We start from the raw sequence: 25,568 nt of genomic DNA on the forward strand, positions 1-25,568 counted from the left end.
TGAGTGTGAAGCTGAGGAAGGCCCAAGAATGAGGGAGAGGGAGAGAAGAGGAAGCAGCCAGATACCAAATAAACACCAACCGGATGGAGCGAGCGGCCTCAGCCCCATTACTCACCCAGCTTGCCAAACAATTCCACTCCCAGGGCAGCATAGATAAAAAACAGGAGCATAAAAAGTAGGCCAAGGTTCCCTACCTACACAGGGAGAAAGCAGAAGAAGGGTCAGGCAAGTCGAGGTCATGAATGAAATCACTCCATCACATTTTCAACACCAGCAAAGCAGGGACAAATCAGCTTTCCCAATTCCAGCCTGCTCCCCCTCAGAGCTCTGCTTTAAGGGGTCTGGGGGGTTTTTGTGGGGAGAAGGAGCAGAAATGTCCCTGGGGAAAGCAGCAGCTTCTCCATCACCCTCCACTCATCTGGGACCTGGGCTCTGCTTTGGGTTTTGGGGTTTCCTTTCCCTTCTTGGGACTCTGAGACAGGAGCAGCCACAGGAGGAGCTGATTTCCAAATGTTTCACTGCCATGGAGGGCCTGCAGTGCTCCAGGCAGAGGAGAACTCCCTGAGCTTTTTCCTTTTCTTCTCAAGAACTTCCCAGATTTTAGCTTTTGGTGTCCCACAGGAAAATCCCAGACACCAACACTGTCAGCTCCAGGTGCTGCTGGGGCTGTTCCAACCCCCTAGGGCTGCTGAAGGGTGATGTGAAAACATCACAAAACTCCCCACACCACCGGGATCACAGCTCTCCCTGCTGGATTCCAACCCAGCACAGACTCCTGGAGCAGATTTTTGGTGATTCAGGCTGAGAACACGAAGGGCAGAGTGCCCTGACCCGCTCCCACCTGCCAGGAGCTGCTCACATTTATCTCTGCTGCCACTTCAATCTCTCCTAACTGGGATAAAGTGACTTCTCAGCACCACCAGAGGGATTTTAGCCCTAAAAACCAAAGAACCAGGAGGTGATCCAGGCAGATTCCTGGTCTCTGAGGCAGTGAGCTCTGAGTTTGGGAGAGTTTTCTTCTCTGAGATGGCACAGCCACAGGTTTGGTTTTTTCTTTTTTTTTTTTTTAATTTTTATTTTGACTGTACTTAATTTAATCAGAAAGTTTATCAGTGTGAGATCTGTCATTATAAAATTAACACAGCCCTTGCTGATGAAAGAAGGGATTTTTTATATTAAAGAAATGGGAATAGTCCAATCACCCAGTGCAGGCTGTAATTGCTATAAAGCCTAAACTGGCTCTGCAATTTCCCTAACATTATTACCATCCTCCAGGGAATAATAAAGATAAAACAGGGATGTGGATGGCTGGGCTGGGTTATTTCATCTGCCTCTGCTGCCTTCTGGAATAGCTTTTCCTACTCCTGTCTGCTGGACCACTGATGGTTTGGGAGCCATTAGAAATGAGCACAAGCACAAACACACCACACACACTGCTGGGGAGGCAAACGAGCAAATAATTACAGGGAATTAAAATAAAAGTGATAAACAAACTCTCGAGGTTGAGGGAACAGAAGAGGGCATTGGGTTTTGCTCTGAGCAGCCTGAGCATTTTGATGCCTGAAAAATCAGCCTGCAAACTTAGGGCATTGATGGAATCCCAAAGAATTGAGGGTGACGTGGGAGTTAGTGCCAGGTTATCAGTGAAAAATATTGTCTGGATTTCAAAGGAGGGGAGAGGGAAAGAGGAGGAGGAGGAGAAGGAGAAGGAGAAGGAGAAGGAGAAGGAGAAGGAGAAGGAGAAGGAGAAGGAGAAGGAGCTGTGCCAGGAGCAGGAGCTGGGGCAGGGCTGAGCACAGCCTGTGTGTGTGCCTGGGACCCTGTGAGTCATTCCCCTCCTGGAACTCCAATTCCCCTCTGGAATTCCCTCAGGGATCTGTAATTGATGTCTCCAGAGCACTCTGAGATCCACTGAGAGCAGACAAGGAGAAGATGGTGAGTGAATCACGCTGCTGGAGGGAATGGGAGGGGGCAGGAGCTTTTCTCCACAGGCTGGGATGCTCCACCAGGAGCAGGAATCCAGCTCTGGCAGCAGCCTCAGCTCTGGCAGCCCCAGCAGGCCCTGAGAAGTGGTTCTGGCTCTGAACAGCTCTGTTATCCACCCAGCTCCCCTAAACTTGGGCACAGAAAACTCCAGATTTTGCCTCTCCCTGGCAGCCAGGGGCTGTCCATCATTTCCTTGGAATCCAGTGCCAAGGGGGGCTGTGGACTGCAGGGAGAGAAGCACAGATGAAGAATGTTTTGGAGATAATTCTTGGTGCCCTGAGGACCTCAGAGAAGCCTCAAGAGCTGGAGATGTGATTCTCCTTCTGGAATGCTGGCTGGCAGCCCTGGGATGCTGTGGGGACATTGGCATTGTCCCCATGGCACCCAGAGGAGCAGGGATGGCACCCAGAGGAGCAGGGAGAGCCTCCAGGAGGGGCTGCAGCCTGTCCCAGTGCATCCCAGCTGGATCTGTGCCTTTCCACTGCAAAAACCCTGCAATGAGCTCCTCAGCTCAAGGGAAGGGCTCCCCTCTGCACACCCCAGCTGCTCTGATGGAATTTGGGTTTCCTGCTGCCCTCAGGTGAAGCCACTTCCCCCTGTGCCTCCTCCTGCTCCCATCAACATCCATTGTTGATGCACTCAGCTCCCTGGGATGCCTGTCCAGAGCAATTCCTCATCAGATTAAAACTCCTGCCAAGCCTTTCCAAGGCCATGAGTCCTCCCCATCTCCCTCCCATCCCTCTCCAGCAATCCTGGCACTGGGGAAGCACAGCCTGATTTATGCACCAGCCCAGCAGAAACTGGACACATCTGCCTGGAAAACAGAGAATCTGTGAGAATTCCAGGACTGGTGGAGAGCCAGAACCTTGGAGGGCGGAAAAGGTCCCGTTTCTGTGTCCCCTCAGCCCCATGGAGCTCAGCCCCAGGATTTTTTGGGATTCTGTATCATTGCAGCACAGCCCACACCCCCCCAAATCCATCACTCCCATTCCTGCTCCCTGAGTTCACATCCCTGTGCCTCTCCAGGCTCTCCAGGTTGTTGTTTTTGTCTCCCAGCTGCTGCCAGAGCTCAGATTGAGATAAACCAGAATTACAGCACCAAGAGGAGATAAACTCCTGGACAGGAGCAAATTCAGCTCCTGCCCTTCAGGGCTCTGCTGGAGAGGAGTTCCTGGATTTTTCCTGGCCCTGAGTTCCAAACTTCTGAGGACACAGAGGAGTCTTGTCCAGCCTGCAGGGAATTAATGTGCCCTGCACAGATCAAGTGAGACAACAATCCAGATCTCCTGATAGGGAATTCCACATCTTATTTCTTCAGGGTGGGAACTGGGCTGGACTGCAGGAAAAGCTGGGGCAGCCCAGCAGGAACATTGGAACCCAAATCTGATGAGCTGGACTTTGGAAAGCTGGGATTGGGCAAAGGACTAAAGGAAAACCATCGAACAGGAGCCTTGGAGAGCAGCCTTGGCTTCCAAACCCTGCAGCCACCAGATGCAGGAGCAAGGAAATGCTCAGTGATGGATGAGGGGGTGATTAATTATGGAGCCCTAACGAGCAGCAGCTCAGAAAGAAGAGGAAAACACTTGAAGCAGGTCTTGAAAAGCTGCTCCACATCGAGAGATTAAAGGAGTTCACTGCTCTGCTGTTCACCAGACCAGAGAGTATTTTATCTACCATTGCTCTGAAAAGGAGAAGCTACCAAAAAAAAAAAAAAAAAAAGGCAAAATTGCATCCAGTGAAAAAATGAACTTGGCTAATTCAGACTAAACTCACCAGATTTTTTTTTTTAAATAGGAAGAGTAAACATGAATGTATTCCATCAACAGGGGAGGAGTGATTCCCTGACACTGAATCCTTAAAACAAGAACCAGGAGCTGTTTTTTTTTCTTTTTTCCTGGGGCTGAGAGGACATGGAGAAGGTGGGCAGATCATTCCCTGACCATTTTTTCTGTCTCTGTGGCCTCTCCTCATTTTTTTTTTCCTTTCCTCCATCTCATTTTTCCCCAGGTCAGGTGGAGGAGGATGTCTCTGGCAGACAGAGGTTACCACACAGGGAGCAGGGCAGGAACACTGAACAGAGCAGCTCAAGCTCAGACTGAAATCCCAAAAGAGGAGATTAATCCTGTGACAGCCTTGGATCAAAATGCTACATTCCTCCAAATTTGGGGATAATTGCTTCTCCAAGTGTTACTCAAATTGCTGAATAAAAACCAAATCCAAAGCTGATGAAAATCACCCCCCAAAAACGCAGTGACAGTTCCATAAATGGGAATTCTCCACACAGCAGACAAAGAACTTCCCCCCAAACCTGAATGAATAAACATTAAATTAGCTTTTTTTTTTTTGTCACTTAGAAACCACATTCTATGAGGATTTTCCAGCTGTGGCTTTAGGATGCTAATTTAATTAGGGTAGGAACTCATGGCCTGCCTTGGAAATGAAAGCTGCAGCTTTATGAAGAGTGATGGTTGTCAGAGAGCTCTTCCTAAAATTCCCTTCTCGTTTTCTGAGCTTCACTGCAGGCCAAAGGGGCATTTATTTATCTGCTGGGAATATCCCTGGGGTTTTCCCTTGACAAGAGACCTTGCTGGGAATGCAAACTGCAAGAACACCCCAAGGAAAGCAAAAGCCTGGCCTGGAGCCACCCTATTGTCTGGGGGAGGGACAGAAAACAAGGAGGGAGAGAAAACATGGTCTGTGGTGACAGTGCTCTGTCAATTGGAAAAACAGACACAAATCCAAGGATTTCTCCAAATGCCAGCCCAGGGCTCAGGTTGGTAAATCCCTGCTTCAGCCTCAGCCGAAATCCTTCAGGAAATCTGGATGCCAAAGGTAGAAACATCTTCATGGCAGTGATGAAAAAGAAATCCCTTTTTTTTTTTTTTTTTTTAAAGAGAGTTTTCTCTTGGAATAGATCATGGGTTGCTTTCTATGTAGGAACTGAGTCCCAGAGGTGTTTTTGGGTAATTCCTTATTTGTTTCTGATCCTTTTGTGGCCACTGGAGGAGATTCCCACAGGGGGTCTGCCCCTGGCTGCTCCTGGGATCCAGGGAATTGGGATGGGCAGGGGTCTGAGTTAACTCCAGACACATCAGAGTTCACACAGCACACCCACAAACCAGCAGAACACACCTTAAAAAGGATAAAATAAAATAAAATAAAAACAAAAAATCCAAACACTCTGGAATTCTGAAAGCCAGCAAAATGTTTCTTTCCTTCTTTTCTCAGATCCATAACAAAGCAATCCCAGGGAATGAACACTTGCAGGAACCTATAAAATTCCCTCAGTCTGGAAGTGTTGTTGTTTCTCTTGCAGCTCAGAATTTGGTCATTGGTGACCCCAAATCAGGATTTTTACCCTCAGCAGCATCTCCCCAGTTTGCCTTTCCAAGGCTGCAGCACCTCTGTCAATAATTGTGGTTGTTCCTGCTTCACTCCTGAGCTGGAAGCTTCCTCCAACATCCTTCCCTGTCCCTGCTGGAGTTTCCCAAACCTCCCAGTGAAATCTGGGCTCTGCCTGCAGGAATTGGCTCTCTGGGAACTCTTCTCCCATCCTTTTGGTTCTCCCATCACACCCACTCCAGGATGAGCCGTGCAAAACTCTGCTCCCAAGCCTGGAGAAAGCTGAGACCCTCCCCAGGTGGCTTCTGGAGGCCACCAAACACAGAGATGTCCCCAGGCCCCCAAGGCACTTCTGTTCCCATGGGCAAGGAGGAATTTTGGGGGCTTACCTGGGGCAGGGCTTGCACCACCGTGTCCAGCAGAGCTCTCATGCCCGTGGCCATTTTCAGCAGTTTCAGCACTGAAATGAGGAGCAAATCCTGCTCAGCAGGGCTGGGGGATGTGCAGGGAAAATCCAGGAAGGAATTCGAGGTTCAGGTCTTGCAGGGAGGGTTTAAATCTCTGTTTTTGTTGTTTATACACAGGGGAGTTCTCTGCACCCCAAACGTCACTGTCAGTCCCAAGGGGATGGATTCCCACTGCTACAGGGCAGGCTTGTGGGATGGGGGGAAGGAATTCCTCCCTGGGAGGGTGGGGAGAGGCTGAAATCAAATTCCCAGAGAAGCTGTGGCTGCCCCTGGATCCCTGGGAGTGTCCAAGGCCAGGTTGGATGGGTTTGGAGCAGCCTGGGATGGTGGGAGGTGTCCCTGCCCATGGCAGGGATGAGATTTAAGGTCCCTTCCAACCCAAACCATCCTGGAATTCAATGAAAATGGACAAAAAAACCTACAAGAACTCCAACATGCCCAGGCAGGAAAATGGGAGGCACCTCATTATTGAAGAATATTTTCCCAATCCCTGACTGCCATCACTTCCCCTCTGCTCTGGACCAGGATAAAAGCTCTGTGATCCCAGCTGGAATCAACCCAACCTCAGAGACCACTGGAAAACCCCATGGAACCCCCAGCTGGTCTCTGAGCTGCCCATTCCATATTCCCCTCTGGAAATGAAGCAGCAGGGCTGGAAGGACAAATGTCCCAAGGGTGCAGGAAAATGTCCCAAGGGTGCAGGAAAATGTCCCAAGGGTGCAGGACACACCTCTGGCTATCCTGAGCACCCTCATGATGCGGATGATGGTGGGGTTGATGGGGAGGGCAGCGTTCATCTCGATCTCCTCCAGCGTGATCCCCACAATGGACAGCAGAACTATGGCCAGGTCCAGCTGGTTCCACCTGCAGGCAGAGGCAGGACACAAAAATCCAAATTACAACATGGATAATCCAAATTACAACATGGATAATCCAAATGGCACATGGATAATCCAAATGGCACATGGATAATCCAATTAATTATGCTAATAACAGGCAGCAGCAAATCCCAAATGTGACTCCTCATTCTCATCTGGGCCTGTGGTTTTTAGGTGGTACAAAACCAGCTCAGACATCCTATGAGCCACAAAATCTGGGAGTGACTGGGAGCTGACTGGGAAGTGTTTCTGATCTCTAAGCTGAGCTAGTCAGGTCTGGTGGAGAGGGAAGTTCTGGAGGAAAAGATGCAATTGGAATTTTGGGAGATTTCTCCCTGCAAAGCACAGCAGTTCTTAGGATTTTTAGTTCTTACACAACAAAGTTTGCACCCACAGAGAGCCATCCCTGGGCTCTTCCTGGCTCTGAAACTGGGTCAATCCAGCCCTGAATCCCAAATCCACAGGGGTTCACAATGCTCTCACCTGTCCTTAAAAAACCTCCGGAAACCAAAGGCCACCAACTTCAGCAGCGCCTCGAACACAAAGACGATGGTGAACACGTAGTTGCAATACTTGAGGGCTTCATCCAGGGACTGCAAAGAGAGATCCCAGTTAGGCCAGCCCAGTTATTCCTTCCTAGACCCCCTTGGAGGGACTGGCAGGGACAGGGTGAGGGAAGCATAGAAATATCAGGGATAAAGTTGTAAAGGCAGGCAGAGCTCACTAAATCACCCAGCAGAACTCAAATAAAGGCTTAGCCCCTGAGTCAAACCAAACCCTCCAAAGCACTAAGATTAGTTCTGCTAAAAATGTCAGGTTGAAGCTCAGTGTACAAATTGTTCAGACAGGAAAAAATTCGCCCCCTTCCCCATCTCCTGAAGATTCCTTGCTCTGAACTGCCCAGCCCTGGGGAGCAGAAAAGCCTCGATGGATCATTGCCTGATCCCAGCCCTCGGGACAAAGGCTTTGCTTAAAAAGCTCAGGGAAAAATAAATAAAGCTTGGAGATGGATGAAACCTTTCCTTGTTGAAAAATGGGACATCTCCAGAGCTGGGCAAAGCGTGTCCATATTTGGTGCAACGTTCCCGCTCTCCGCGGAGCCGCTCTCGGAAGTCAGGAATCCACAGTGTTTACACTTGAGGATGATGAGTGTTTATAATGGATTTCATTGGAGCTGGGGGCCAACAATAGCAAAGGAATCTTGTGGGGCCTTAAAATAGAAAGCTGGGGGTGGGGGAAGCAGCTTTTGGGGTGGGGAGGGATGGGGGGATAGGAGGGAGGGAAGGGGAATTTAGTTCAGTGTAGCACAGGACTCTGAATTTTCAATAAAAAATGGGAATTGTGAGCATCAAAGCAGATCAAATTGGAAATAAATGCAAGAGAGGAGGCTGCAGGAAAGCCCAGGGCACAGGAAAGCTTTTTGTTCCCTCTGTGGGATGCCTGGCTTTGCTGACCCTGCACACAGCGAGGTCACCAGGGCATGGCCATGCCCTTGATTTTGGGGAATGAGAGCTGGAAGTTTCTTTGGCAACAATCCCTATTTTTGATCCAGTACCTAAAATAAAATGGCAGCTTAAAAACCACGGGATAATTTCCTGTTCCATCCAAAACCTGAGCCTGACTTCTCGCATGGTTTGTGATCGTTTGCATTTGGATTTACGACTCTGTGCTAAGTGAACATAAACCAAGCGTAAATAAAACCAAATCTGGATAAACAACATTTTCATGGGAAACAAAGGAATTACCCTGGTGTCAAACACACACAGCCACACACACACCACTTTCAGGTTACCACAGAAAAGTAAATGCTGAGCCAGAGCTTCATAAATGATTACAAAGTGGAAAATTTATAGATGGAAAATTTATGAATTGATATATCTGCCCCTTTGATTTATGTCAAAGGTGTTCTGAGGGGAGAGTGATTTTATAATACATTAAAAAAGGGAGGATTGTACTTTTAAATTGGTTTATTCGAAATTCAGTGAGGAAAGAAATGCTCTGCACGCCGTAACTCCGAGTTTATATCTGTTAATGGAATGTTCTAAAACTCCAGACTCTTTTCCAATGTGAGGCTCAGTCAGGTTTGAGATGGAAATGTTTGGATTGAGAAAAAGCTTAATTCACTCTCCATTTGGGTTTTTTTTACCCAAAGCAGGGATCAGAATGCTGAGGCTGCCCAAGAACTGGTGATGCCTTTTTGGAACTGCCTAAATACAAAATGAAGGGGATAAAATGTTTTTCTATGCATTGAAGAGCCCTCAGGTACATTTAGAGCAGAACAAGCTACACCCAAGAATGGATGATGGGTCACAGGTTTTCACACTTTTATGTTTGGTCCATTTGCATATTGGGGTTAATCTGCCAATTACAGCTCCAGGTAATGAAGTCATTGACCCCAAATTTGCTCCCCCAAACTCATTTCTGTTGCCATCTCTCAGAGCCTGAGGTAGTGAGGTGTCCTAGATTCCCAACCTGGAGAGGAATTGTTGTGTCTGCCCCAAATGAGAGAGCATCAGCTCACACTGTACATGGAATTTAGAGTTATGCACTAAAGAATTGCAGGATCACAAATAGATGGAAAATATAAAAGCCAAAAAGGCATCACTGGGAATGGCCCTGTGGGCAAAGTTCTCCCAGAGGAGCTGTGCTGGGCCTGTGACATCACCCAGAGTGGCTGATATATCAATTTATACCAATTTATAACTTTCCCACCTCTCCATTTTCTAATTGCAATTCATGCTTGGGGTGCAGCTCGTACCTTGGGCTGGTTGTAGTGCTCCATGGACATGGTGATGACGTTGACGCCGATGATGAAGGTGATGAAGAGGTCGAGGTAGTGGCTGGTGCACAGGCTGTGGATGTATCTCCTGGCCGGGGAGTAGTCGGCGTAGTAGGGTCTGCGCTGGGCTTCTGTGGGGACACGGGGACAGCAGTGAGCCCAGGGGCTGCAGGGATGGGGGACACCAGCACAGGGTGTGCAGGTCACCTCCCACCTGGACATGGGTGAGAGAGGAGTTGGGCAAACCATGGGAAGGGCTGAGTGATCCCTGAGTGATCCCTGGGTGAAGCCTCAGTGATCTCTGAATGATCCCTGAGTGATCCCTGTCTGAACCCTGAATGATCCCAGAGTGATCTCTGAGTGATCCCTGTGTGATCCCTGAGTGATTCCAGAGTATTCTCTGAGTGATCTCTGGGTGATCCCTCAGTGACCTCTGAATGATCCCTGAGTGATCCCTGAGTGATCCCTGTCTGAACCCTGAATGATTCCAGAGTGATCTATGAATGATCCCTGAGTAATCACTGAGTGATCCCTGAGTGATCCATGAGTGATCCCTGTGTGATCCCTGAGTGATCCCTGAGTTATCCCTGAATGATCCCTGTCTGAACCCTGAATAACTCCAGAGTGATCTCTGAGTGATCCCTGTGTGATCCCTGTGTGACCTCTGAGTGATCCCTGAATGATTCCTGAATGATTCCAGAGTATTCTCTGAGTGATCCCTGAATGATCCCTGTGTGATCCCTCAGTGATCCCTGAATGATCCCTGTCTGAACCCTGAATAATTCCAGAGTGATCTCTCAGTGATCCCTGTGTGATCCCTGGGTGAATCCTGAGTGATTCCAGAGTGTTCTCTGTGTGATCCCTGAATTATCCCTGGGTGATCCCTCAGTGATTTCTGAATGATCCCTGAGTGATCCCTGTCTGAACTCTGAATGATTCCAGAGTGATCTATGAATGATCCCTGAGTAATCACTGAGTGATCTCTGAGTGATCCCTGTGTGATCCCTGTGTGATCCCTGGGTGATCCCTGAGTGATCCCTGAATGATTCCAGAGTGTTCTCTGAATGATCTCTGAATGATCCCTGTGTGATCCCTCAGTGATCTCTGATTGATCCCTGAATGACCCCTAAATGATTCCTGAGTAATCCCTGAGTAATTCCTGTGTAATTCCTGAATGATCCCTGAGTGATCCCTAAATAATTACTGAGTAATTCCTGAACGATTCCTGAGTGATCCCTGTGTGATTCCTAAATAATCTCTGTGTGATCCCTGTGTGATTCCTGAATCATCCATGTGTGAACCCTGAGTGATCCCTGTGTGATCCCTGAGTAATTCCTGAGTGATCCATGGGTGATCTCTGTGTAATTCCTGAGTGATTCCTGAGTAATCCCTGAGTGATCCATGGGTGATCTCTGTGTAATTCCTGAATGATTCCTGAGTGATCCCTGACTGATCCTTGAATGATCCTTGAAGGATCATTGTGAGATCCCTGAGTGATCCCTGAGTGATCCCTGTGTGATCCTGCCTCCCACGACAGTGATTTTGGGGATTTTGGGGATTTTGGGGATTTTGGGCTGAGCAAGCTCTGGTGCCAGCCGGGTCCTTCCCTCTGTGCCCCAATCCCCTGGTGGAATGGGAAGCAGGCAGGGCAGGAGCAGGATGGACACGGGACCCAAAGCAGAGGGAAAAGCTCCAAACCCAGCCAAGCTCCAGCTGCAGCTGAGGGCAAAGCTCAGGGCAGGACTCATCTCTCCCAGTGCTGCAGGAATATTCCAGGTGGGAGAAGGAGCCCCGAGCTCCAGAAGGTTTTTGGGGAGTTCAGAAGGCTTAAGGAAAAGCAGCAGAGCATTCCTGAGGGATGGGAGCACACAGGACACAGCCACAAAGCGCTTGGCTCTGCCAGGACAACCAGCACAAGCTCCTCTGGAAGAAGAAATATAAATTTATATTTATATTTATAAATAAACAGATCTAGGGCTCAGGGCATGGCTGCACCTAAAACCATTCCCATGAATTTTATATCTCTGCCTCTGGTCGTGATTCCTCTTTTTATTTTCTCTTTGAAACATGGAAATTTCTGGCTGTGACCAAATTCCTGGGAGTTTTCCAGGGCTGCATTTACTGCGTGTGTCTCTGCAATGAAGGGTGGCCACAGGGTGGCTGTGGGCACTGCCAAATTCCTCCCAATCTTCAGAATGTAAATATCCTGAGTTTACACGGGGCCAAGCATTTCTGGGCATTTTACAAGTGGAAGAGACACTGAGGTCACACCGAGTCAGAGCGGGATTGTTCTTCACAGAGAAGGGATTTTGCAAATATTTCATCAAATTCAGCTCTAAGTGCATGAAGAGCTCAGAAAAAGTTACTTCACCTTGAAAATAAGGAAGGAAATCAGTTCAGAGACAATCCTGAAATCCATCTCCCACTCCTCTCATCCTGCTAATACCTTTCAGATGACTCTTGAAATGTGGGAGGTTTTTATTTTTTTATTTTTGGTGCAACTGATGCCAGATCAGAATCCAAAACCTTAAAATTAATTGGATAAAGGGAAACAGGATCTGCAGCTCTCTTTCAACTACAGTTTTTTTTCCTGGTAGTTAAAAGTACAGTGGAGGCATTTGAAAAACATTTCCTTCTGACCAGGGTCACCAAAGCTTTTTTTTTTCTCCCTGCTAAGGGGTGTGGAAAAACAAGATGAAAGTAGCCAGAGCTGTTTTTGAATACAATTTTTTTTCCTGTTGCTTTCATGTGCCTTAATCCTACGAGTCATCTTGGACTGCTGGGGCTGTTTCTGCTACTGAGCTCAGCCTGCCTGAAAAATAATAATAAAAACATTGCAGTATAATATTTATTTCAGCCTGTACAATGTGCTTTCATGTGTTTTCAGGATTACAACATCCTTGTTCTTTTTTAAAAAAAAAACTTTTAGGGAAATGTCTTCTTGGGAGTGAAAATAACTCCTTGGGAGGTCTGAGAATACCCTTAATAGTTAAATGTTATATTAAGGGACTATTTATTAATGATGAATGGTTGATTAATGGATTCCAGGTTGATTAATGAGCAGGGATGGGTTGGCAGCACATAAAGAAAAGAGGCTGCAAGTGGTTTAACCTCCCCTCACCTGCCCAATTGTGATTTCTTCACAATTCAGCCAAAGATCAAGTGTTTATTCTGTATTATTCTGTTTTACCAATTAATTAAAGGACAATCACAAGAAGACATTTCCCTGAGCTGAAATCCTCCTAAATTCCCTGGCAGCTCCTTGTGTCCATGGGCTGGAGAGGAAAAAACCAAGGAGGAACAGCCAGAGCCAAAGGTGGCTCTGAGCACAGAGGGGGCTCAGCACTGCCCAGGCCTGCCCAAATCCCTGCTGGGATCACTTAGGACAGGCTTAACCCCAGGGAGCTCCAGGAGAAGCCTGCTCCTTCAGGATGCACACACAAAACCCACAGGCAGAGTAAGGGACAGGAAAGGAAACTCCCACAGGGGGAAAACATCCAAGGTCAGCAGGGATGAGGTGACAGAGGGGACAATAACCACATGCAGCAGGGCCATGCTCACAGGGACCCCATGCAACGTCCACTGCAGGAGATGCTGCCCGTGCCAGGCTGGCAGAGGGAGCTGGGGTGTGCCCAGAGAGAGCTGGGGTGTGCCCAGTGAGGGATGGAATGTGCCCAGGGAGAGCTGGGGTGTGCTCAGAGTGAGCTGGGGTGTGCCCAGAGGGAGCTGGGGTGTGCTCAGAGAGAGCTGGGGTGTGCTCAGAGAGAGCTGGGGTGTGCCCAGAGAGAGCTGGGGTGTGCTCAGAGAGAGCTGGGGTGTGCCCAGGGAGGGATGGGATGTGCCCAGAGTGAGCTGGAGTGTGCCCAGGGAGGGATGGAATGTGCCCAGAGAGAGCTGGGATGTGCTCAGAGAGAGCTAGGATGTGCCCAGAGTGAGCTGGGGTGTGCTCAGAGGGAGCTGGGATGTGCCCAAGGAGGGCTGGGATGTGCCCAGGGAGGGATGGGATGTGCCCAGAGAGAGCTGGGATGTGCCCAGGAGCCATGATGTCCCCAGGAATGTGCTCAGAAAGAGCTGGGATGTGCCCAGAGTGAGCTGGGATGTGCTCAGAGAGAGCTGGGGTGTGCCCAGGGAGAGCTGGGGTGTGCCCAGGGAGAGCTGGGATGTGCCCAGGAGCCAGGATGTCCCCAGGAATGTGCTCAGAAAGAGCTGGGATGTGCCCAGAGGGAGCTGATGTGCCCAAGGAGGGCTGGGATGTGTCCAGGAGTCAGGATGTGCCCAGGAATGTGCCCAGAGAGAGCTGGGATGCGCCTGAGGAACTGGGATGTGCCCAGGGATGTACCCAGGGGTGTGCCCAGGGCTGTGCCCAGGGCTGTGCCAGCAGCCAGGGCTGGATCAGTGATCCCAGGAAGGCAGAGGGGTTGCAGTGGGGTGGGAGCAGTGGCACAGCAGCCCCACACAGCCCTGGCAGGATGGGGGGAACGTTCCTGAGCTCCAGAGCCTCAGCTCTGGCCACTGCCAATCCCTGCAGGGAGTTTCAGCTCTGTGAACAGCACAGCAGAGAGCTCTGGGCTCCTCTCAGGTCACTGTTTTAACTCTTGGAGGGAATTTTAAGTCCCCAAATTGTGCTGAGGGTTCACTGCACACACCCCAACCACTGCTGGCACAGCCAGAGCCGTGGGATCTGCAGGAGAACCTGGATGAGGAGGACACTGCTCCATGGGGTGTGGACACAGGGGACACCAGGGGACACCAGATCCATTGTTAATCCCAGCAGACCAAACACAGCCTGTGCCTTGGGGTCTCTGGAAAAATGGTTTTTGGGATGAGACTCCCAGAAGATTTCTGTCACCTTGGAATGGTTTGGGTTGGAAGGGACCTTTCCACTGTCCCAGCCTGGCCTTGGACATTTCCAGGGATCCAGGGGCAGCCACAGCTGCTCTGGGAATTCCATCCCAGCCCTTTTCCACCCTCCCAGGGAGGAATTCCTTCCCCTGTGGCAGTGGGAATCCATTCCCCTTGTCCTGGCACTCCCTGCTCTGTAAATGCTCTCTCTCCATCAAACACACACGAGTTTCCCTTCAGTGCTGGTTTGAACTGGTGGAAATGCAGGAGGGGAAAAAAGAAACCATCAAACAGGTGAAAAAAGGAAAATCCCAGCCTTTCCTCCCCCTGCTTTTAGATGCTGCCTAACACTTGAATCTCACCTCTCTGCAGAGTATTTTAACTTTGCTTGTGGTTCTGCTGACATGGAAATTAATGAAGCCCCGTCCCCTGGCTTAAAAGCATTTTTAGCTGGCATTACAATTCCCAGCTCCAGCTCCTCCATTACAATGCTCTGCATGAAACATTAGAAAGCCCTAATGGGGTTATTCATGCCTGGAACAGAGCAGCTCTGTACCTGCAGCTGCCTGGAAAAAAACAAAAAATACCAGCAGCAGGGTTTGAGAATTCCCTGCTTGGAAACTCTGAACACTCAGGGATGCAGCACCCAAAGCTGGAGCTCCAGCTCAAGTGATTCTGCTGGGGACAGAGAGAAATTAAATTGAAATATCACCATGTGCCACCCTCTAGAGAAAGGTTTGCAGCCACTGCTGGGGCTTAAAACTTGCTTAAAATTCCCAGCTTTGGTGGGAAAAGCCTCAGTGGAACAGATTTGTGGCCACTCTCCTCTCACAGAGCTGAAATCAGGAATAAATTATTTCTGAATTCTCAGTTTTTGGGGTCTTCCCAAAGGGACAGTACTGAAAGGCTCTCAGCTCCCAGCTGCAGCTGTGATTTCCAGCTTTTCCTGCTTTTCCTGCTCTGATTTCAGCCCCCAGTGTCACCCAGACCCTCCTGCAGCCTTTGAAGTGTCCAGAGCTGACAGCAGATCCAGGAGGGCTGGGCTGGCCCTGGATCCCACAGGCAGAGCAGATCAAGCTGATCCACGTGCTTTTAATCAAAACCTTCAATCTGGGGGGGCTGGCTTGGTCTGTGTCTTCTGAGAAGCTCATTAAAAGGCTGAGAGCAGCAGGATTGTTAAATTACACTTGGATATAATGGATGGAGCAGGGACAGTGTCAGGAAAAATATTCTGGTTTATCTTGAATTTTTTTCTTTTCTTTTCACATAAAAAAAAGTTCACTGAGCAGTTCTGCCTTTTAAAACCACATCAAATGCATTTCTCAGTGTCCTCACCCCCTGCCCTCTGCTCTCCTTGAGCACAGTGATCCTGCTGCCAATCCCTCAGATGGGAAAGAAGAAATGTTTTGGAAAGATCTGAGGCGGTGCCAGCAGAGAATTGGGCTCAGAGGGACCTTCCCTGAAAAATCCCCCCAAAGGAGGTGATGATTCCCCATCCCAGCTGAGAAGAAGCTGGGTCCTGCTGCAGGGCTGTGTCCTCCATGGAGCAATCCCTCTGCCAGGCCCCAAATCCTGGATCCAGCCTGGATTGGCACCCAGAACCATTCCCAGAGCTGTGTCCCAGGAACAATCCCTCTGCCAGATTCCAAATTCTGGATCCAGCCTGGGAATCAAATCCTGGGACCCAGATCACCCAGCTGAGGTTTAACCCATTCCAGGGCTGTGTCCCAGGAACAATCCCTCTGCCAGGTCCCAAATCTTGGATCCAGCCTGGGATTGGTACCCAGGATCACCCAACTGAGGTTTAACCCATTCCAGGGCTGTGTCCCAGGAACAATCCCTCTGCCAGGTCCCAAATCCTGAATCCAGCCTGGGATGGGCACCCAGAACCATTCCCAGAACTGTATTTTCCACACAGCAATCCCTCTGCTGGGTTCCCAGACACCAAATCCTGGATCCAGCTGGGATTGGCACCCAGGATCACCCAGCTGAGCTTTAATCCATTCCCAGGGCTGTGTCCCAGGAACAATCCGTCTGCCAGGTCCCAAATCCTGGATCCAGTTGGGATTGGTACCCAGGATCATCCAGCTGAAGTTTAACCCATTCCCAGAGCTGTGTTCCATGGAGCAATCCCTCTGCCAGGTTCCAAATCCTGGATCCAGCTGGGCCTGGCACCCAGAACACCCAGCTCAGGTTTAACCCATTCCCAGCCCCAAGCCCAGCCTGCCCCAGCTCCGTGGTGCATTTCTGTGTGTGCAGGCAGGGACAGATCCCCCAGCCCTCAATCCCCAGGGGACAGCACAGACAAGGGACAGGACACACAGACAAGGTGCCAGGCACACAGCGAGCCCAGAGGGTGCATTTGTGACCTAGGCTGCATTTTCCTCCTGTTAAAACACAAATTTTCCTCCTCTCCCTGGGGTGACCAGGCTCCCTCCTGCTGCTCCCCAGGGTGACACAGAGTGCTGGGACACATGGAAGCGGTGGAAGGGACACATGGAAGCAGAGGAAGCTGCCAGCTGCTGTCACCATGCACATCCCACAGCTCCACGAGCACACACACACTGCCCACAGCCACAGCTCACATCTTTCTGAGTCTGCCACCAGGTTTTTTTTACATCAAATCCATTGTCACCTAAATCACCCAGGAGGTTCAAACCCCTCCCAACTGAAAAAAAAAAAAATAATCCCTTGAAATGGAAGCAGTGATTTCCCAAATGTGCAGCAGATATTTGGGTTCCAAGGATGCCAGGCTGTCCTTCCAGGTAGAGCCAGACAGTTCCAGGGAACCTTCTGGAAGCCCAGCACATGGCCAAATGTCTCATTCCTCAGCTGCTCTATTGGCTTGATCCCCTTCCAGAAATCTGTCCTCCTCCCTGTGTGCTCTCCATGAAATGTCACAACCTTCATCTGTGCAATGGCTGCTCTGAAACAGCTCCTTGGGGGTGGAGGATAGAGAGGGACAATGTCACAGTGTCCATCACTCTGACAGGGACTGGCTCTTCCTGGTGTCTGAGCTCTGCAGTCACAGCCAGGCTTTAATAAGATTTATTTCCTAATCAGGAACTGAGCTGTACCTCCATACCTGTGCCCCTGTTTTCTCTAAGGATGGTTAAAATTGCCTTTATTTTTTTTATTATTTTTAATTTCATATAAACTCTGAGTTTACCTGAATGCCTTTTAGGTCAGCACATTGGGGTAGAAGCTGTGCAAGGAGGACTCCTGGGACCCTAAAACTGATTCTCCTCCCTGTGCTGGAAATGCTGCCTTCAGTATTTCCACCCTCAGACTCACAAAGCAAAATGGGAAAAGGGGAAGGAAATTGCATTTGAACTCTTGGAAATCTCTGGAGAGACTCAGTGTCTGAGCTGGATTTCATTTTGAGCCAGGCACTGAACTCACAACTGGCTAAAATCAAACGGGCTTGGCCCTCCCTGTGGTGTCATTAAGGTCCTGTGGGGACAAGAGTGGCACCACTTAGTGCTGAGGTGTCCCCTGGCTCTAACAAGGAGCACCAGAGGAGCAGGAGAGGGGCTGGAGGGATGCAGGGAATGGGATGGGGTTCCTCCCAGCACAGCCTGTGCCTGGAAAACTGGAAAAAAGCATAGATAATCCATGGTTGATGTGTGGGACACAAGAAATTCTCCTTCCAGGAGATGACAGAGCCAGGCAGAGCCACAGCCCTGCTGTGAGCAAACAGGGCCAGAAAAGCTCAGCCTTACCCCTGACTAAGCTCAGCTTTTATCTCAGGGGCCAAGCCAGGTTTGCTCACTGCTCAAAAATGCCTGGCAGGCTCCCCCTACTCACTGAAGCCCTGGGAAGGCTGGAGCTGCTCTCCTGGCAGCGTTCCTGGGAATTCCCCCTCGGGGCTGGGCTGTCCCAGGTGCAGCCTGCCCAGGGCAGGGGGATGAACAGGTTTGGGGCAGGAAAGGAGCACAGGCTCCTGAGTTTTTGGGGTTTGATGGTCCCTGTTAGACCCATTTTGGCTCAAGGCCTCTTTTGGCTAATGGCCCTGCTCCTGGCCAGCGTTCCAAGGACAAAACGAGTCCCAGGACTGAGTCCCAGCCTGGAATGGGACGAGCATCTCTTGCCACGGACATCTTCCCAAGAGGAATTTTTGGGAAGTGCAGTCCCACCCCAGGCTCCCCTGGTGTCCCCAGGCCGTGGCTCTGTCCATGCCCCCATGCAGTGAGTGTGGCATGCGGGGCCATGCTCCATCATCCCAAACAGCATCACCTCTGCTGTGGCTGGGGGAAGAAATCCCAAATGCAACCCCACCGACCCATCCTCACCCGCAGGCGGTGCGTTAAGGCACGGGGGAAGCAGGGAAGCTCTTCACCCCTGTGTCCCTCAGTGCTTGGGACACAGAGGGCTCTGCTGGAGGAGGGTTTTCTCCCCAGCCAGGTGAGCAGGTGACAATCCCCAAGCTGTCACCAACCCGAGCCTTACGGCACCGCCAAAGAGGCAACGAAGCAACGCAACCTCCTGAACCGCAACGAAAAAACCCAAAAAAACCACCAAAAAAACCCACAAAAAAGGAAATCTTGCTTTGGGAGCAGGCAGGGCTCAGAAAGATTTTGGTTTGTAAGGCACTCTACCGACCAGACAGGTACATCTCCTTACTCCTGCGCTTTTTCTCCAGGCGCCGCAGCCGCTTCTCCTCGCGGCGCCGCGCCTCCTCCGCCTCCTGGTGCTGCCGGCACTTGTGGAAGTTCTCCACCACCACCCCCACGAACATGTTGAGCACGAAGAAGCTGACGATGAGCAGGAAGGAGATGAAGTAGAGCAGCATCCAAGGGTTGTGGTTCTGGACGGGCTGGGGGAGGGAGAAGCGGTTTGAGGTGGGTTAAGTCAGGTTTTTTTTTTGGTGCAACAAGTGTGGGGAGGAGGAGAGGACTGGGAGGAGGTTTTTCCAGAAGTGTTTTCATCTCACCTTCTCACTGACTAAAATTTTACTGTTTGGTGTAAAACCCACCCAAAACTGCCTTACAGGATTTAATTATTTTGGCATTTGTCTCATACAGCTTCGGATAAATCTCAGTGGATGAGCATCCCACCAGCAAGATTGTTTTGGCTAAAGATAGGCTCCAGATTTTTAATTTTTCAGATGTGGGCTCCTGCTTAATGTTTCTCAGTTGTCAGCAGATCCTCAGAAGTGGGGGAAATGATGTCCAAAGCGTTTCTGTGGCTCTGGGTGGGTCCTACTCGTGCGAGACTCGACTTCCCACAGAAAATGCCACAAAACTCACACACTGAGTGCCTTTTCCACAACATTCCTGCTGGTTTCCCATCCTCAAGTAGCCTCATTCCAATCCCTTCTGCATCCTCTGATGTAGGACACGTCAGAGCTTGTCCTACATGGGAAGCAGCCCAACTCCAAAAAATGGAAGCAGCTCAATCAGGACCTGGAGGAGCTCTGCTCCTTCCTGTGATTTTCAAAAAGCAGGGCTGGGGCTGGAGAGGGGAGCAGAGCTGGGCTCTGCAGGTACCTGCTGGTCAATGCCCACGGCGTCCAGCCCATCATACATGATGTTCACCCAGCCATCCTTGGAGGAGAGCACAAACAGGGACATCAGGGCCTGGAAAAGGGACACAAGAGGTTGGTTGTTGGATCCCACAAACCTTGGGTTTTTGAGTTTTCTGTGTTTTCTGGCACTGACCCCCTGGAGAACATTTTTGACCTGAGGCTTTGGAGAATTTGAGTGATGGAGTTAAAATCACAGGTGTGGAGTTAAATAGAAGTGTGAGATTTCACATGGTGAAGGGTTTGGAATTTGAGATTTTTATACTGTAGTAATAGGTATGGGACAAGATGGAGGATTTTGGGCGTTGCCTCCTTTCTGTCCTTCCTTCTGCTTCACAATTTCAGGCAGCAGTTTCTGGTAGGACAGTGCTGCACTGAGGGTCACAGGACTTTGGTTATTGGGTCAAAAGTATAAATAATATAGGTGTTAATTCTCTATTGCACTGTTTAGCTTTAAAAAAACCTTGTAACCAGCTGAATTCACCTCCATTTTGCTCACTTTTAGTTGGTAGCTGGAAGTGTTGCAGAACTCTCTGTACTTTTAGATAAGATTTAATAAACAACCAAGCCTGAACACGAGAAAATTCGTGTCCTTCGTGTTTTTAATCCTGACTCTGAGTGAAGACAGAAGAAACTTCAGACAAGGCACTAATTAAGTGGTGCAAACAGCACCCTTTACAGCTGGTCTTGTCTTTCAGTCCCCAGAGAAAGAACTCCCAACCCCTCCTATGGCCTGGCCTGCTTTTCAGCCACTATAAAGCACATTATTTCCTTCACTGCAAACAGAACAGCAAGAAAGGGACACTTAAAGTTTAGGATAACACTCCAAAACCCAAGGAATTGTACAACTGTATTAAGAGCTCAGGAGTTGATCTGATCCATTTTTACACATTCAGAGATTTCCAGATAAAGTCACAGAATTACCAAGGATGGAAAAAGCCTCAAAGATCAAGTGCAAACATTAACCCACTGATGGATGACTGCAGCATCAATTTTGGAAATTTCCTATGAAGCCACCCATTTCTAGTGTTCATCCATGAAAAGCTGGCACAGAAAATCCCTGCAGGGAGGACTTTACCTGCCCCAAATTGTCGAAGTTGTATTTCCTCCGGACCCATCTGTAGTGAGCGTTGGTGCAGTCTGCCTTCGTGGTGATGTTTTTGACATCAGGGCCATCACAGTAGTAGAACTTGCCTTTAAAAAGCTGCATTTGAGAACACAAATTTAAAAAAAAAATTTAAAAAAAAATAGGGAACAACAACAAAAAGCAGCTTTGAAAAGTCTGTTCTCTGATTTATCTTTCATTCCTTTAGTAGAGTTCATCAGGGAGGTCTGTCTGTTCTCCTAATCCTGAGATCCTTGCTGGGAGCTGCTGCCAGCCCCACCCTGGATCATTTCTCCTAAAGCCTGGCTTTTCTTCCTCAACTGAAATCTTCTTTTGGAGGCATTTCAGCTCATTATTTCCACCTCAACCCAGTGGGTGAGAAAAGCAGCTTCTCTTTTGCAGCAGTCACTTACAGGGGAGGGAAATACTCTACCTGGACCCCTAAAATCCCAAAGATAATGAAGAAAGCACAGCAGATGAGAACAATATTCCCAATAGGCCTCAAGGAGGAGATCAAGGTTTCCACCACCAGCTTCAGACCTGGGGCTCTGCTGATGACTCTGGAAAAAAAAAAGACAACAAAACTTTTGATTTTTATCCATGTCCTGTTATCACCGTGCTGCTTCTCTGCTGTCTGAGCCTGACCCTCCTCTACCTGCAGGCAGGGATTTTTTTCAGACAACCAGAACATTCCCAGACACTTCAGATGGAACTCAGACAGCTGGGCAGAGTGAGGAGGGGACACTGAGCAGAGCATCACAGGGTTCCTGTGGGGTGTTTGTACCTCACTGAGGAGTGTCACCCCTCCAAGGGCTCTGATCCCAGCACAGGGGCACAGGCAGGATCCTCCTTCCTCCCACAACACGTGAGCAGCTTCCCAGTGGGCCTGGAGAGCACATCTGCTGCTTTTTCTGCACTAGTGGCCATGACAACTTTCCAAACAGAGCCATTCCAATTTGTTCCCTAATTAGTTCCTGCACTGGCTCTTTGCTTACAGGAGCCTGTGATCCACAGCTCCACAGCCAAAGGGTCAATCCCACAGGGAAGCAGATTCCTGCTGTGCTCTGAGGCAGGTTTTGGGGCTTAGGAGGAGCAGGAGTTGCTGTCCTGGAGGAGGATGCACTGCCCTGCCCTGGGGATGTGGAACCAGCCCAAGCCAAGCTTTCCTGGGAAGGGCCAGGTGGGAGTTTTTGCCTGAAAAACATCCAAGTTGGTTTTTAGGATGGGCTTGTAGAGGGTGAGTCCTTGCAGCTCCCATGGATAATGATGCCTTGTGCCTGCCAAGCACAGAGAAAAGAGTTTTGTGCTGCAGCTTTTCCAGAGGGTCTTGTTTGAGAGAAATTGTGTGGAGAGTGAACTGCACCTCCAAAGTGTTAGGAATGGTCCCTGGAGCCATCCTGTGCTCAGTGAGGCCGTGGTGAGAGGTGATGAATTCCTTTCTATTCATAGGACCTGGCCTAGTTATTCTCAAAGACCAATTCCCTCTTTCCCCCTTCCCTTTCCTCGTGAACTGCCTGTGCTCTGAGTTCTGTCCCCAGCTCTGTGGGTCACACAGGGTGACTTGTCCGGGGTGTCCTGGGGAGCCAGCACTGCCAGGGGACCCTGGTGCCACAGTGAGCAGCCACAAACACTGATTTCCTTGTCACTAAGGTGACAGGGAGCACAAAGAGCTGCTGTTCTTGTGGTCTAAAAGATTCCCTCTTCCTATCACTCTCACAAGCACGGCTTTGTCCCAGAAAGTTTCCAGGTTTTTGGAGGCTCCTGTTTCTTGCCAAGCAGGACAGGAGCTGATCCAAATCCCACCCCTCAAGCATTATTGTGTGATCATAACCAAAATCCAAATGATCTTTGCTCCTGCTGTCAAACACTGGAAGCTCTGCCCTCCTGTGCCTGGCTGAGGGAGGAGTTTTTTTGCAGGGATGTTTGGCAGGGTCAGGAGAACAGGGAAGGATGCTGGAGCTTATCAAATCCTCATCAGCACCTGCTCAACTGCAAATCCCTCTTTGCTGGGGAATGCCTGTGAGGCTGTGTGATTGGGAAGGGCTGATATAATTGCAGTGTGGAGGAGGCTCTGGCTGCCCTCGCTCTGGATTACGACAACACCTCTCACTCCCAACTCCCGCCGTGCGCATCCGAGCTGCAGAAGATGAATTGGAATTCATTTCACCGTTTCCAAACAGTTTCTCACCGAGTTTAGAGCTCCCCAAAGATGTTCCTACCCGTGTTGTATTTCAGTTTTTTGGTGTTATTAAGCATGACCTCGTGCATTTCCCAAACTCTGTGATTTATCAGCGCGTACCGCAGCGGTCTCAGGGTGCGCAGAAGTCTCAGCACACGAAGGACTCCCAGGATTTTGGCTCCTCCTGCTGATGCCATGGACACAATGATGTCAATGATGGATACAAAGACCAGGACTCCATCCAGGATGTTCCAGCTGCTCTGCAGGTACGTGTTCTCCCCGGAGAAAAAGCCCAGAGCTACCACCTGCAGCCAGGAGAAGGGAGACATTGAAATCTTCACCTGGATCCTAACCCTGGCACGGTCTGGTCTTTGCCAGAATTTGCTCTGGGCCATGGGATGAAGCTCTAATTACCTTAACCATCATTTCAGCCACGAAAATGGCAGTGAAGATGTAATTAGAGACACTTAGAAATATCCTTTCCTGGAAAACACAGAACAACAAAGAGAGACGAGTTAGAAACCCAACATTTATCTTGCAGGGTCTGGCCCTAAGGAGATGAAGATGTGGCTGGGGGAGTGGAGGAAGGAAATGCCTCTCACCGTGCTCAGGGGGTCGATGTCTGGTCTCTCCAGAGCTATGGTGATGCAGTTGAGGAAGATAAAGACCAGCACCACGTGGTCAAACATTTTGTGGGCAATGACCTTCTGGCACATCATTCGGAACCTGGAGGAAGGTGGGGACAACAGATCCTTCAGAAGTTTGGGTCAGGAACAGGCTCCTCCCCAAAACCAGCCCAGGTGGTGAGGCAGCATCTCCACAGGCTTGATTATCATTAATTATTAATTATTACTAATGCTGGCTAAACCACTGACAGCCATGGGGTGAACCACACAGTTCTGCCCACACCGAACTGAAAACTTCACTTGAAAATCGGGAACTGGATTTGTGAAACTCTGAAGGATTTTTCTCAAGGGGAGATTGGCTAGGAACGCAATATTCCATTGCCTCAAACACCTGCTGGGCTGGAAATTCACTGGAATTTCTTACCTGTTCTGGGGGGAAAACAAGTAGAGGGACCAGTCCTCGTGAGTCTTGCACCACCGGGGTTGGTAGGGCTCCAGGGCTTTGCGGATCCGGTAGCAATAACTCTGGATGAAAAAAGAAGGAACACCTTTTCTTCCTCTTTTTTATTTTCCTGCCTCTTCAACTTTCACAGTGTTTTTGTGGAAGGAGGGGGCAGTAAATGGCTTTTCATTGTGGGCATTCACAGCTTTTGGGACAGAGCTGTGGTGGCATTGTCACATTTGTTCAAGAAAATAAGGAGGAAAGGGGTGGAAAAAGGGAAGAGATGGACAGGGCAAAGCAAGACTTCTGGGAAGGCATCATTTTGAGATACAGAGTTGTGCTGCCAAACCCAAAAAGGCCTCAAGCAACCAAAAAGTCAAGTGGAAAACATTTCTCTTTAGGCTTTCAAGCTTTCCTGAACACCAAGCAGCTCCTGTGGGTAAAGCCATTCACCTCTTGTGTCTGCAGCTCATTTTTGGAGGCATCCTGGGCTAGGAGGACAATTCTGATCGGCTCAGAAATGAGGCATTTTTGGAAAAATAGGAAGTTTTACCTCCTGGGCCACCACTTCATGTCACAGCCCACAAAAGGGATCTTTGAGGAAGTAAAGGCCCATCCCTCAGCTCAGGACTGCCATTCCCAACCTCGAGGCCGTAACGCATTCCCATCCATCCTTTCAGGGATGTTAAAAACCACTCAAACCACGAATTCCCCCAAAAACTCCCACAAGCACTCACATCATCCATGTCATCCTCATAGTCCAGGGTGTCCTCCTTGTGGCCATCCACCCTGAGGAAGAACTCGGCGCCGGGGCCGTGGCCCATCTTGCCGTTGCAGTCGTGGAACTCGGCGGGCAGCAGAGCGGCGGGGCCGAGCCCGAGCTGGCGCACCGAGGGCACCCGGAGCAGCTCGGGCAGCTCCTGGGAGCCGCGGTAATCCAGGGATTCCTCCCGGCGCGGCAGCGAGGGCCGGCTGAGCGTGCTGGACTTGGCGTCGTCCGAGTCGTCGTCCGTGCTGCCTTTCCCCTCTCCCGACAGCAGCGATTCCCGCTCTCCCGACTGGTTCTTCTTCTTGAGGCTCGGCGCCCTGCCCAGGCTGTTCCAGCTCGAGCGGCGGCTGCCCCAGTTGCTGCTGGTGCCCCAGTTGGCGCAGGGGGAGCTGCGGAGGCTGGACTGGGAAGGGAAGGTGTGGGATTAGATTTAGAGGTCCCCAAAGATCTCTATCCATGATGTGTTTCTGTTCTGTTTCTACTTTGTTTTTTTTTCTTTTTTGTTTCTACTTTTTACTTTGTTTCTACTTGTTTTGTTTCTACCTATCTTGTGTTGCAGTATGGGATGTGACCAAAAGTGTGGATTCTATCACCCTCTGTTAAACCAGCTGGGGCAGTGATCCTGATCT

General features: G+C 49.7%; 1 protein-coding gene across 2 annotated transcripts in view; it reads right to left on the bottom strand.

Moving 5' to 3' along the window:
* The window catches only part of CACNA1H (calcium voltage-gated channel subunit alpha1 H), a 156,761-nt gene that overhangs the window by 14,135 nt on the left and 117,058 nt on the right, over window positions 1-25,568 (bottom strand). Inside the window, exons 17-30 of one of the 2 annotated variants that reach the window (XM_033074183.1) lie at window positions 24,908-25,342; window positions 24,153-24,253; window positions 23,705-23,828; window positions 23,517-23,585; window positions 23,223-23,407; window positions 21,357-21,483; window positions 20,897-21,022; window positions 19,784-19,873; window positions 18,897-19,110; window positions 9,432-9,583; window positions 7,157-7,266; window positions 6,526-6,659; window positions 5,718-5,788; window positions 116-194 (exon numbers count right to left, since the gene is read on the bottom strand). In XM_033074183.1, the coding sequence (XP_032930074.1) occupies window positions 116-194; window positions 5,718-5,788; window positions 6,526-6,659; window positions 7,157-7,266; window positions 9,432-9,583; window positions 18,897-19,110; window positions 19,784-19,873; window positions 20,897-21,022; window positions 21,357-21,483; window positions 23,223-23,407; window positions 23,517-23,585; window positions 23,705-23,828; window positions 24,153-24,253; window positions 24,908-25,342 (2,017 nt within the window). The remainder of the gene's footprint in view (window positions 1-115; window positions 195-5,717; window positions 5,789-6,525; window positions 6,660-7,156; window positions 7,267-9,431; window positions 9,584-18,896; window positions 19,111-19,783; window positions 19,874-20,896; window positions 21,023-21,356; window positions 21,484-23,222; window positions 23,408-23,516; window positions 23,586-23,704; window positions 23,829-24,152; window positions 24,254-24,907; window positions 25,343-25,568) is intronic. The other variant, XM_042779780.1, reaches the window with a different exon arrangement.

Source organism: Catharus ustulatus, chromosome 16 (genome assembly GCF_009819885.2).
Source record: "Catharus ustulatus isolate bCatUst1 chromosome 16, bCatUst1.pri.v2, whole genome shotgun sequence".
NCBI classification, from domain to species: domain Eukaryota; kingdom Metazoa; phylum Chordata; class Aves; order Passeriformes; family Turdidae; genus Catharus; species Catharus ustulatus.